Source organism: Panthera leo, chromosome A1 (assembly GCF_018350215.1).
Source record: "Panthera leo isolate Ple1 chromosome A1, P.leo_Ple1_pat1.1, whole genome shotgun sequence".
In the NCBI taxonomy this organism is placed as follows: Eukaryota; Metazoa; Chordata; class Mammalia; order Carnivora; family Felidae; genus Panthera; species Panthera leo.
In genome coordinates, this window is record NC_056679.1 from 203,940,765 (window position 1) to 203,953,198 (window position 12,434).

Here is a 12,434-nt window from a genome sequence, read left to right on the forward strand (position 1 = left end):
AAGTGCTAAATATTAGCTATTATTGTTGTTACTGTTGTTCTCAAAGTGCAAATTTAGGCAAATTATAACCGGAAGATAGGTTGGTGAAGGAGGACTTGGTTCCCAGAGGTGGTTGTCGTTCAAGCGTCTAGTGGCATCAGGCAGTAGGTACCTGCCAAGGCAAGTAGACTGCTCCAGCTCAGAGAAGGTGCACTTTCACAGATTCTTTTCTCCTTCTTCTTATTTTTGAGAGAGAGAGAGAGCAGGAGAGAGGGGCAGAGGGAGAGAGACAGAGAATCTAAAGCAGGCTCCAGGCTCAGCGCAGAATGGAACTCAGGGCTTGATCTCACACCCCTGGGATCATGACCTGAGATGAAAGCAAGAGTCGAACACTCAAGCAACTGAGCCACCCAGGCACCCCTAGATTCTTTATAATCCTACTTTTATTTGACCTCTCTAACCTACAACACTCTTGGGCTCTCCCTTTTTAACATCGCCGCTGGCTTCTCTCGGTTTCAGTCCTATGTAAACACAGTAAACAGATTCCTCTTCTTCAACCCAGCCATTGAATTTGCACTTCTCTTTCTTCTTTGGCCTCTTTCCACTTTCCCCCAAGTAATCTCATTTCTCCTGTGGCTTCGGTTATCAAATATCTAACTGTAGACAACATTCCTCTGAAATCTAACTCCATTTTCTTTTTGACCTGTCCACTGAACAATTCCACTCAGATGCTCCAAGTGCCAAATGAAATGTCCAAAATAAAGCTAGTGAGAGTCCCCTCTTTCGCTGAACCTGCTCCCCTCTGGGACACCCACTCTTGGAGAATGATGTATCAAAGCCAGAATCCTGGGAGTCAACCTTATCTCCAGCTTCTCAGTAAGCCCCACATACAACTGTCAATTTCTTCAGAAACATTTTTTGAATTTGGCCCTTCTCTCCAAGCCCACGACCACTACCTTAGTCACCATTATTATTTCCCTCTGGAATTTCTGCTACAGCCATCACAGGCCTTCCTGCTTCTAGTCTCAGACACCTCACAGCTACTGATCTCATACTGCTGCTTATCCTCAGCACTAGAACAGTGTCTGGCACAGAGCAGACATGCAATAAATATTTACTGAATGAATTTACTGAATTCCTGCCCTCATGGAGTTTACAGTCCAGCTAAGAGATCATCATTAAACAAGTAACCACAGCAGACATTGGGGAGATCCCAAGCAGCGTTCCTAGCACTCAAAGATGGATTGGAGCCTTGATCCAGGAGTCAAGTGTTGACAGCCCCTGGCTGGGGCTACATTTCATAGAAGGCCCAAGAGACTAGGAGAGAACGATAATTTACACAAATGAAACCCAAGAGAATAAACATGCCAGCTAATTTTCTCTCTCTTAATGATGGCCCCACTAATTTATGGTATGTATGTTGCCATGATAATGTGGGTGGGGAACTGAACTAACTAGGGAAGTATAGGGAGTGATAGAATAAGAGAAAATAAGATTTATTTCTGTGTTCCGTTTTTCAAACTTTTCATTTAGACATAATTTAGATTTACAAGCAGTTATAAGAAATAATATGGAGAGATCTTATTTACCCTTCACCCAGTTTCCCTCAATGGTAATATCTTGTATAACTATGCATAAGTATAATACAATATCACAACAAGGAAATTGACCATATTCCCACCTTAGTTTTACATGCACTCATCTGTGCGTGTGTTTACACAAGCATATATGCATTTAGTTCTATGCAGTTTTATCACATGTGTAGATTTGGGTGAGCATCGCCACAGTCAAGAACAAAATAGTTCCATTACAATGATTCCTCATACTACTTACCCTTTTAATGTTTGTTTGAAGTTTATTTATTTTGAGAGAGAGCGAGGTGGGGAGGGGAGAAAGAGAGAGGGAGAAAGAGAGGATCCTAAGCAGGTTCTTCAGTGCCAGTTGTGGGACTTGAACTCATGAACCGTGAGATCATGACTTGAACCAAAATCAAGAGTTGGACACTTAACCAACTGAGTCACTCAGGTGTGCCTAATATCTATTTTTGAGAGAGAGAGAGAGAGAGAGAGAGGCAGAGAATCTGAAGCAGGCTCCGTGCTGTCAGTGCAAAGCCTGACATGGGGCTCGAACCCAGGAACCATGAGATCATGACCTAAGCCAAAGTCAGACTCAACCAACTGAGTCACCCAGGTGCCCCAGTAGCCACCCTTTTAATAGTCACACTGCTTCCCCCTAAACCCCAGCCTTTCCCTAATCCCTGGAAACCACTAAGCTATTTTCCAACTTTATGATTTTGTCATTTCAAGGTTGTCTAAATGGAATCACAAAATAGCCTTCGGAGATTGGCTCTTTTTTTTTTCTCACTCAGTATAATTCCTGTGAGAGCCATCAAAATTGTTGTGTCTCAGTAGTTGTCCTTTTTCTTGCTGAGTAGTATTCTGTGCACCACAGTTTAACCATTCATCCATTAAAGAACACGTAGGTTGTTTCCAGCTTGGGGATGGTATGAATGAAGCTGTGATTAAAATTTGGGTACAGGCTTTCTGTGAACATAAATCTTCATTTCTTTGGGATAAATGCCTAGTTTGAGCTGCTTTAACAAAAGACCACAGACTGGGTGGACTAAACAATAAATTTGTTTCTCACAGTTTTGGAGACTGGGAAGTCCAAGACCAGGGTGCCAGCAGGGTCAGGTTTGGGTGAGAGCCCTCTTTCTGGTTTGCAGATGGCCATCTGTTTGCTGTGTCCTCACATGGTGCAGAGAGAGTGATCTCTGATCTCTTCCTCTTCTTATGAGGGCAAGAGGCCCATTATGGAGGCTATCATCATGGCCGCATCCAAACCTAATTACCTCCACATATCATCATAATGGGGATTATAGCTTTCACATACGAATTTGGAGGAGACACAAACATTTACAGCATTCTGCCCCTGCCCCCCCCCCCCCCAAATTCATGCCTTTCTGACATGCAAAATACATTCACTCCATCCCAAGAACCCCAAAAGTATTAACTCATTCCAGCACCAAGTTGAAAATCTAAAGTCCAAAATCTCATCTATATGTTACCTAAATCAGGGGCTTCTGGGTGGCTCAGGTCATGATGCCACAGTTTGTGAGTTTGAACCCTGTATCGGGCTTTCTGCTGTCAGCACAAAACCCGCTTTGGATCCTCTGTCTCCCTCTCTCTCTCTCCCCCTCCCCCACTTGCACTCTCTCTCTAAAAAAATAAATAAATAAACTTAAAAAAAAATTCCTCTAAATCAGATATGGATGGGGGCACCTGGGTGGCTCAGTCAGTTCAATGTCTGACTCAGATCAAGATCTCAGGGTTGTGAGTTCAAGCCCCATGCATGGAGTCTGCTTAAATCAGATATGGATGAGATCTGAGGTACAATTCATCCTGAGGCAAAATTCCTCTCCAGCTACAAAGCTGTGAAACCAGTCATATGCTTCCAAAATACAATGATGGGGCAGGCATCGGACAAACATTCCCATTCCAAAAAGGAAATAGAAAAGAAGGGGTAACAGATCCCAAGCAAATCTCAAACCTACTAGCAGGCAAATTCCATGATATCTTAATACTCAAAACCAATCCTTGGATTTGTCTCACATGGTTATAGAGGCTGAAAAGTCCCATGGTTTGTTGTTTGCAAGCTGGGGAGCCAGGAAAGCTAGTGGCATAGTTCCAGTCTAAGTCTGAAGGCCTGAAAACCAGAGCACCCCTAATGGTGTCTCAGTCCAAGGCCAGACCAATGTCCTAGCCCAAGCAATCAGTCAGGGAAATGGAATTCTTCCTTCCTCCTCCTTTTTGCTTATTTTAGGCCCTCAATGGTTCAGATGACACTTTGGGGAGAGCCATCTGCTTTACTCAGTCTACTGATGTGAATGCTAATCTCTTCCAGGAGCACCCTTAGAGACATGCTCAGAAATAATGTTTAGCCAGTTACTTGGGTATCCCATGGACCAAACTGACACATATAATTAACCATCGGGGCGCCTGGGTGGCTTGGTCAGTTAAGCGTCCGACTTCGGCTCAGGTCACGATCTCGCGGTCGGTGGGTTCGAGCCCCGCGTCGGGCTCTGTGCTGACAGCTCAGAGCCTGGATCCTGTTTCGGAGTCTGACCCTCCCCTGTTCATGCTCTGTCTCTCTCTGTCTCAAAAATAAAGAAACGTTAAAAAAAAATTTTTTTTTAAGTTAACCATCACAAATACCCAGGAGTGCAATTTCTGGGTAATATGGTAGTCATATGTATAACTTTTAAGGAAATTGCCAAACTAGTTTCTAGAATGATTATACCATTTTACATTCCCACCAACAAGTGACTCAGTTTCTAGTTTCTCTACATTCTCGCAAGCATTTGGTGTTGTCACTATTTTCTTCTTTCGCCTTTGTGATACATAGGTAGTGAAATCTCATTGGGGTTTTAATTTTCATTTACCTAATAGCTAATGATGTTGAACATTTTTCCCCCATGGGCTTAAATGCCATCTGTACATTCTCTTCAGTGAAATGTCTGTTTTGTCTGCTCCCTAAGTGGATTATTCTTTCACAGTTGGGTTTTGAGAGTTCTTCATATATTCTAGGTACAGGTCTTTTGTCAGTATATGGTTGTAAATATCTTCTCCTATTTAAATTTTTATGAAAACTTTCTCCTATTAGCTGGACTTGAAAGGCTGCACTGTCTACTCCCATATGGTCCAATGGGGATTTTGAAGCCATTAAGTGCTACTGGTTTCTGAAAAACAATCTTTTCTTTTTTTAAAGCATTCATCTTTTAACTTAAATCTCTCAAGAACTAGGAAAGAAAACCAGTCTTTTCATCATCACTATACTGGTGACACAGGAAAGGAAAAGCTGTATTGCAGGTGATTCCCATCACTGTTAAAAGCCTTTATGTACCAAGTACTGGGCTAAGATCTAAGGGTGTAGAGATGAAAGGTGGCCTCTGGTTGGGGTGCCTGGATGGCTTAGTGGGTAGAACGTACAACTCTTGATCTTGGGGTTGTGAGCTCAAGCCCCATGTTGGGTGCGTAGTTTACTTAAAAAAAAAAGTGTCCTCTGACTTCAGAAGTAGTTTAGTGAAGAGGACAGTTAAATAGACCAAACAGTAAAAATCCAGCATACTAAGTGCCAAGACACAGTTTTTCCAAGATACAACTATCATAAGGGAAGCATCTAAGATTAGACAGCTTGGGGAAGTCTTCTGGAAAAGTTCTTTCAAACCCAGCTTAAGGAAACAAATTCTCTCCATATTTTACAACAGGTCCTTTTCCCAGATTTACAACATATTTTCCAGCCTTTCCAAATGTAGTCCTACCTTCATAAATCAATAAGAAAGGCATAAGTGTGGAGAAGGAGCATTTCTGATGATTCTCTCCAGAGAGTCCTACCTGGTGCTCATGTTTGTGTGTGTGTGGCCTCTTGGCATTTTTAAAAAAAAGTAGTCTCTCCTCCCAATGTAGGGCTCAAACTTGCGACCCCAAGATCAAGAGTTGCAAGCTTTATAAGTGAAATTAGTCAGAGAAAGACAAAAATCAATATGACTTCACTCATATGAGGACTTTAAGAGACAAAACAGGTGAGCATAAGGGAAGGGAAACAAAAATAATATAAAAACAGGGAAGGGGACAAAACAGAAGAGACTCAAAAATATGGAGAACAAACTGAGGGTTACTGGAGGAGTTGTGGAAGGGGGGATGGGCTAAATGGATAAGGGGCACTAAGGAATCTACTCCTGAAATCATTGTTGCACTATATGCTAACTAATTTGTATGTAAATTCAAAAAAATTAAAATGAAATTTAAAGAAACGGTTCTAAATAGGAAAAAACAAACAAACAAAAAAAAGAGTTGCAAGCTTTACCAACTGAGCCAGCCAGGTGCCCCTGGCCTCTTGGCATTTTGCATTACCTACCACCTGCCACTTAGTCCTATAACAGTCCCCAGATGGCTATAGTCCTTGTAATATCTTGGCACCTTTTCTGTAAAATGTGGGTAATTGGAATGGCTGTCTCATAGGATGTGAGGATTAAATAAAATGATAAAAGTAAAGCTCTTGAAACAATGGCTGGCACATACTAAATATTAACTATTGTTATTGTGATGAAGCTAAATCCATCCCTGTTATCTCTAAGTCTACCTTTCACATCTCATAAGAATAGGGGTAAAGTTACATAACAGTAAATAGGGAGAAGGCACAGGATAACATCTCAATTAAAGATACCCTGTAAAGATACCCTGATGTCTCCATGGATGCATAGTAGCCTTACTCGCAGATAAGAATGTCTCAGGTGTAAAGAAAGTGCTAGCCACCATCAAAGTTCCTAGGGGAACAAAAGGGTAATGGATGCGAACAAAAGCCTGGCACAGGTCGAGGGTATCTACCTAATGGAACATTAGGATAACTCACTCTCCCTGTTTTGGAATATACAGTTTGTGAGTCCTTCCTGAAGAACAAAAAAGTAAGAAGTGACTGACCGCTACATAAAAGAATGGACTTCAATGTCCCCATCGAATTTTTACACTGTTGTCTTGTCTTTGTAATACATGCTCAGTGCTACAACATACTTATTATTTTAAAGATGAGGAAAATGAGGCTCAGAGAAGCTAAATCCCTGGCTTACCTAGGATCACACAGGCTTTGAGGGTCAAGGCCAGGATCTAAGCCAAGCTCTGGTCCACTCTGAATCCTACATTTTTCACTACACCAAAGAACCTTACTTTTTGTTGGCTTCCTTCCCTTCAATTTTTGCCAACAATCAACAGCATGAATCATTTATTTATGATTGCCGTAATTAAAGCCATTCTTCTCACTCATTTAGGTGAAGCTGTTAATATTGTTTTTATTAGTAAGAAGAGAAAATGGTTAACATGAGTTTTGTTCCTAATTGAAATGATTCTCAAGATGACAAGATTGAAAAACATTAAACCTGACTTAATATAAAGGGCTACAATCAGAGTTTGTGAGGATATTTCAGTATAACAGTAAAGAAATGAATTTTCTCTCCTTTTCATTACTTACATTCATTCTTCATTTGGCTGTCACAGCACCAGACCTGACAAAAGCAATAATTTACACATAAGTAATGTCTAGAACTTTGCTGTGCAATGCGGTAGCCACTAGCCACATGTACCTATTGAACACCTGAAATGTGCCAATCCCAACGGAGACGTGCTGCAAGTATAAAATACACATTGTGTTTTAATTAGTACGAGAAAAGGGAAAACATCTCATCAACATTTTTTGTATTAGTTACATGTTGAAATACCATTTTGGATATATTCGGTAAAGTAAAATAGATTAAAATAATTCCACCTGTTTTGTTTTTTTTTTTTTTACTCGTTAATGTGGCTTCTAGAAAATTTGTAATTACATAAGTAGCTTGCGTTTGTGCTCGCGCTATATTTTTATTGGACGGTACTGGTACACGACGAAAAAGAGGGTAATTTCATTGAAAGGTAGTGCATTTTGTGAACATTTCCGGACGGGAAGAGAAAAGAGAGAAGACTAAAGCCTGGGCACAGTAGGTAGGACCTACTCTGAGAACTACCTTATGTGAATTGAAAGGGGCGGGGGAGAGAGGTGCATTTTGATTGCGTTCCCCCCTCCCTCCCCCGCGGCCGACCAGACAGGTGGCGGAGCTTCTCCCGCAGCGGTCCTTCCGGGCCAGTCCTCGGGCCGGCCGGCTCCGGGTCATTGAACACACCTGCGCGCCCACGGAGGTGCGCGTCCGCGAACCCTGGCGCTGCCTCCACGCCCCCTCCCCCCGTATTTTTATTTTCCTGGCATCAACCGTCAGTCTCGCACTTCTCTACCGAGAGGTACCGCGTAGGTAAGGCCTGCCTGGGGTGAGCACCCCTCTCTGCTCTCGGCCCGCCCCGGGGGGGGCCGAGATGCCCTTGCCCGGTCCCCGCGTCGGGCAGGGCTGTCCGGCGGCCGGGAAGCCACTCGCCGAGCGGCCTGCTGGGCCGCGGCTCCCAGCCCGCCACGAACCGCAGCAGACGCGGAGGACGCGCCCGGGGCCTCCGGGCCGCGGGGGGCCGCTGTGACCCGCCTTCGCCCCCGCCGCGCCGAAGGCGGGGGAGCCGGGTTTGGGGGAGAATCGAAAAGCGGAGGGCAGCCGCGGGGGGCGGGCGCTCTGGAGCGGCGGGTTCGGCGGGTGCTCCGGCTGCTGTCCGCTCCGCCCGAAGCGCCAAGGAACCGCGCAGGGGCCCGCAGCCCTCCTCCTCCATGAGGCCCGAGTGAGCGCGGCGGCGAGAGCCGGCCCGCGGCGCCTCCCCCCCCCCCCCCCGCGTCCTCTCCCGAGCGCAGCGGCAGCGGCCCCCGGCGGCGGAGGAGGAGGAGCATGTCGGACGGTTTCGATCGGGCCCCAGGTGCTGGTCGGGGCCGGAGCCGGGGCCTGGGCCGCGGAGGGGGCGGGCCTGAGGGCGGCGGTTTCCCGAACGGAGCGGGGGCTGCTGAGCGGCCGCGGCACCAGCCGCCGCCGCAGCCCAAAGCCCCGGGCTTCCTGCAGCCGCCGCCGCTGCGCCAGCCCAGGACGGCCCCGCCGCCAGGGGCCCAGTGCGAGGTCCCCGCCGGCCCCCAGAGGCCTCCCCGGCCCGGGGCGCTCCCAGGTACGGAGCCGCTCTAGGGGACCCTGTCCTCCTGGGCCAACGCTTCCCCACGGCCCTTGGCGCGCGGCAAGGCCGGCGCTCTTTTTCCTTCTACCCCCCCCCCAACCCCCCCGTTCCCCGAAAGCGTTCCCCGAGGGGCCCGGTTGCTCCGGGGTGGGGACGGGCCCGGAAGGGGTTTGGAAGGTGGCTGCCGGAATCCTTTGTGCGCCCCGGCTGGGGGGAGGGGCCCAATGCGCGGTCTCCGAGTTCTGCCGTCCGGGGAGGAAGTAAAAATCGCCTCCCCCTTCCCAGCCTTGGAAAGGGAGACCTTACGCGTGCAACCACCTCTTTTAACTCCTTAAAAACGAAAAAAGGAAAAAGAAAGCTCTCGAGCATTCATTTAGGAGGCAGGTATGGCCATAAATGAGCTAAAGCAGCCTATTGTTCCTTTTTGCAGGCTTTCTGTATATATCCTGGCGATAACCTTAATATTCGTGACAGTTCTTGTTTAACTCTTAAAAACCAGTCCTTCTCCTGTGGCTTTTCAGCAGATAGTAAGTTGCTATACAAAGGAATGAACGCATCTAACACCCCGTTTTTCCTTTCTCAGAGCAAACGAGGCCCCTGAGAGCTCCACCTAGTTCACAGGATAATATCCCACAGCAGAACTTGGAGTCAGCAATGGCTAAACCCCAGGTGGTTGTAGCTCCTGTATTAATGTCTAAGCTGTCTGTGAACGCTCCTGAATTTTATCCATCAGGTTATTCTTCTAATTATACAGTAAGTATGCCTTTTTACTACAATTCTGGATTAATATTACTGGCATAACGTGATTATTACTTTGTCATTAATCGGTATGCTGGAACTTTCTACTACACATAAAAACGTCATGAATTCTTTACACTCTCGAAGAAACCAGACAGATTCAGGAATATGTTTTGTGGTTTGTGATGTTCAAAATATCCATGTAAATTGAGAGTAGACCTTTTTGTCTTTTTTCACTGTATTCCCAGTATGTATAGAGTATTTCTAGCCTAGTAAAGGATATACTTAGGGCACTTTCAATATATAAAACTAAAATTTGTGTCCAGGGCCACCTGGGTGGCTCAGTGGGTTAAGCCTCCGACTTCTGCTCAGGTCATGCTCTCAGGTTAGAGAGTTCGAGCCCCTGATGGGGTTCTCCTTGCTGTCAGCACAGAGCTGGGTTCCCATCCTCTGTCGTCACCCACCCCCCCCCCCCGTCCTGCTTCTGTGCACTCACTCACACTTCCTGTGGTTCTATTTCAAAAATAAACATTAAATTAAAAAAAAAACTATATTAAAAAAAATAACAAAATTTGTGTCCAGACTAAGTGGATGATCTATAGAATAATGGCCTGGCAAAGCTGATTTTAAATTGGATTTTAGCAAGATAACTGAATATTCATTGGTAGTTTTAGAGTAAATTAAACCATAGTTATGCTGCGTATTAATTTGAGGTAAGTTTTTTAATGTTACACATCTGGACTCTGTTATGTTAAAACAAGTGTTTCTGGTTGTAATTAACTAAAGAAACGTAGGAGGTTTTGATAAAGTGTTTACACAAGTATGAAAAACTTTTAAACTTTCAGGTTCATTTTTGTCAATAACTTAATAAACTGAACTTTTAAGTGGGAGAAAACACAACACAATTGGGAATATGTCCTGGGTAAATGCATAGCAATTGATTGTAGATAAGTGGGGCAGGAACCATTAGAGGGTTAAAATGATAATACTTTAGCACAGAAGTCTTCTCTTTCCTAATTTCTTAGTTTTACTGACATTTAACCCAATAGTGTACATAAAGGTTAGCTCAAAGTTTTACAAAATGAACACTTAAGCGACCAGTGTCCAAACCAAAAAAAGGAACATTAACAAAGCTCCCTATGTGTCCTCCTAATCATTACTGCTCTCCCGGTTAACTACTATTTTGATTTACAAGTTTTGCCTGTTTTCAAAGTTTATATAAAAGGACTCCTACAGAATATATTTTTTTCACTTTTTTTTGACATTCAAATTAATCCATGTTTTAGCTTATAATTGAAGGTGACTTAATCTAGCATTCTATTGTGAGAATATACCACAGTCCCATCTTGTCTGTTTTTAACATTTTTCCCCTTTGTCTCCTCTAAAATTTTTTTTTAATCTTGAGGCTTCACGCCTAGCGTGGGGCTTGAACTCATGACCCTGAGATCAAGCGTTGCATGCTCTACCAACTGAGCCAGCCAGGCACCTGTTTCCCTTTGTCTCTTGATAAACATTTGATTGTTTCCACTTTGGGGCTATTGTAAATGGGGCTGCTATTCTACCCATGGGTATGTACCTAGGAGTGGAATTGCAGGGACATAGGGTGGTCAACTCATTTTTCTCCCTAAAGGTTTTAAGTAATCTCTACACCCAGCATAGGGCTTGAAGTCCACATCAAGATCAAGAGTTTTATGCTCTACCAACAGAACCACCCAGTTGCACCGGTAGCCAACTTTAATGGAGATTGCCAAATAGTTTTCCAAAGAGAATGTTCCAATGTACACTCTGAGTAGTATGTAATTTCCACTTACTCTGCTTCCTTGTCAGTATTTGGAAATTTCTGTTTTTAAGTTTAGCCATTCTGGTGGGTATGTGGTATCTACTTGTGGTTTTTTATTACATTTTAATGTTTGCTTATTTTTGAGAGAGAAACTGTGAGTAGGGGAGGGGCAGAGAGAGAGAGAGAGAGAGAGGCAGGCAGGCACAGAACTTGAAGCAGGCTCCAGGCTCCACGCTCCACACTGTCAGCATAGAGCCTGATGTGGGCCTCTTACGAACTATGAGATCATAACCTGAGCCGAAGTTGGATGCTTAACCCACTGAGCCATCCAGGTGCCCCGCTACTTGTGGTTTTAATTTGTGTTTACCTGATAACTAATGATGGCACACCTATTTTGTTGCTTCTTGGGTGGGGGGCAGTGCTTTCCTTCCATATTTGATAGAAAAGGTATGGAAAAACTGTACCCCATGTTTTAGAAACTCCATGCATCTTAGACTGCCGTAGGAAAAAGCTTTGGTGGGCATCTGGATGACTTGGTCAGTTGAACGTCTGACTCTTTGATTTCGGCTCAGGTCGTGATCACATGGTTCATGAGTTCGGGTGCCGCATGGGCTCTTGGCTGACAGCAAGGGGCTTGCTTCAGATTCTCCCTCTTTCTCTGCCCCTCCTCCACTTACACTCACTCGCTCACGTGTGCACGCTCACATGCTCTCTCTGAAGATAAATAAACTTAAAAAACAAAAAAAAGCTTTGTGGCTGGGAAGGGGAAAGGATAGGCATTCAGAAAGAGCAGTTGATTTGATGTCAGTCATGTAAAATAGAAGCGAGGACAGCTTGGATTCTTGCCAAAAAGTTGTATTTGGCTCGGAGAGGAAAAGAACCATTGGAGAGCTGTGAGTAGTTGAATTAACTCTTGAAGAGCACTTTCTTTCAGACAGCCACAAACTGTTTCCCATTTGTCTCCCTGTTGGGCCATTTTATGATAGGGATGTGTTTTTTTTGTGGGGTTTTTTGTGTTTTTTTTTGTTTTTTGTTTTTTCCAGAGTTCTGTACCAACTAGTTTACATAGTTCAGGTGACTCCTGGGCTACAGAGCCATGTTGGTCCACTTATTTTGAGCCATTGTCCTCTGTTAGGCCCTCCTTGATATCTTCTATTAGATTAGTTTCTTCTATGCTCAGTTGGCCAGAACAAATTGCAAACCAGAAGCCCATGGCTCGTGTGTGGCCTGCAGGTGTGTCGTCTTTGGCCCTCATTGTTTTTTCCTTTTTTTCTTTTTTTTTTTTAAAGGCCTGTTTAATAACCAACCAGTACTTA

The 12,434-nt window shown here is 44.5% G+C and overlaps 1 protein-coding gene across 4 annotated transcripts in view; it reads left to right on the plus strand.

The window, feature by feature from the left end:
• Window positions 1-7,604: 7,604 nt before the first annotated feature.
• The window catches only part of PAIP1 (poly(A) binding protein interacting protein 1), a 35,886-nt gene continuing 31,056 nt past the window's right edge, over window positions 7,605-12,434 (plus strand). Inside the window, exons 1-2 of one of the 4 annotated variants that reach the window (XM_042950383.1) lie at window positions 7,605-7,813; window positions 9,184-9,353. In XM_042950383.1, coding sequence (XP_042806317.1) covers window positions 9,255-9,353 — 99 coding nt within the window. In that variant the 5' untranslated portion in view covers window positions 7,605-7,813; window positions 9,184-9,254. Of the gene's footprint in view, window positions 7,814-8,158; window positions 8,595-8,859; window positions 8,985-9,183; window positions 9,354-12,434 lie in introns of those variants that run through there. The other 3 variants (XM_042950363.1, XM_042950357.1, XM_042950371.1) reach the window with 3 other exon arrangements.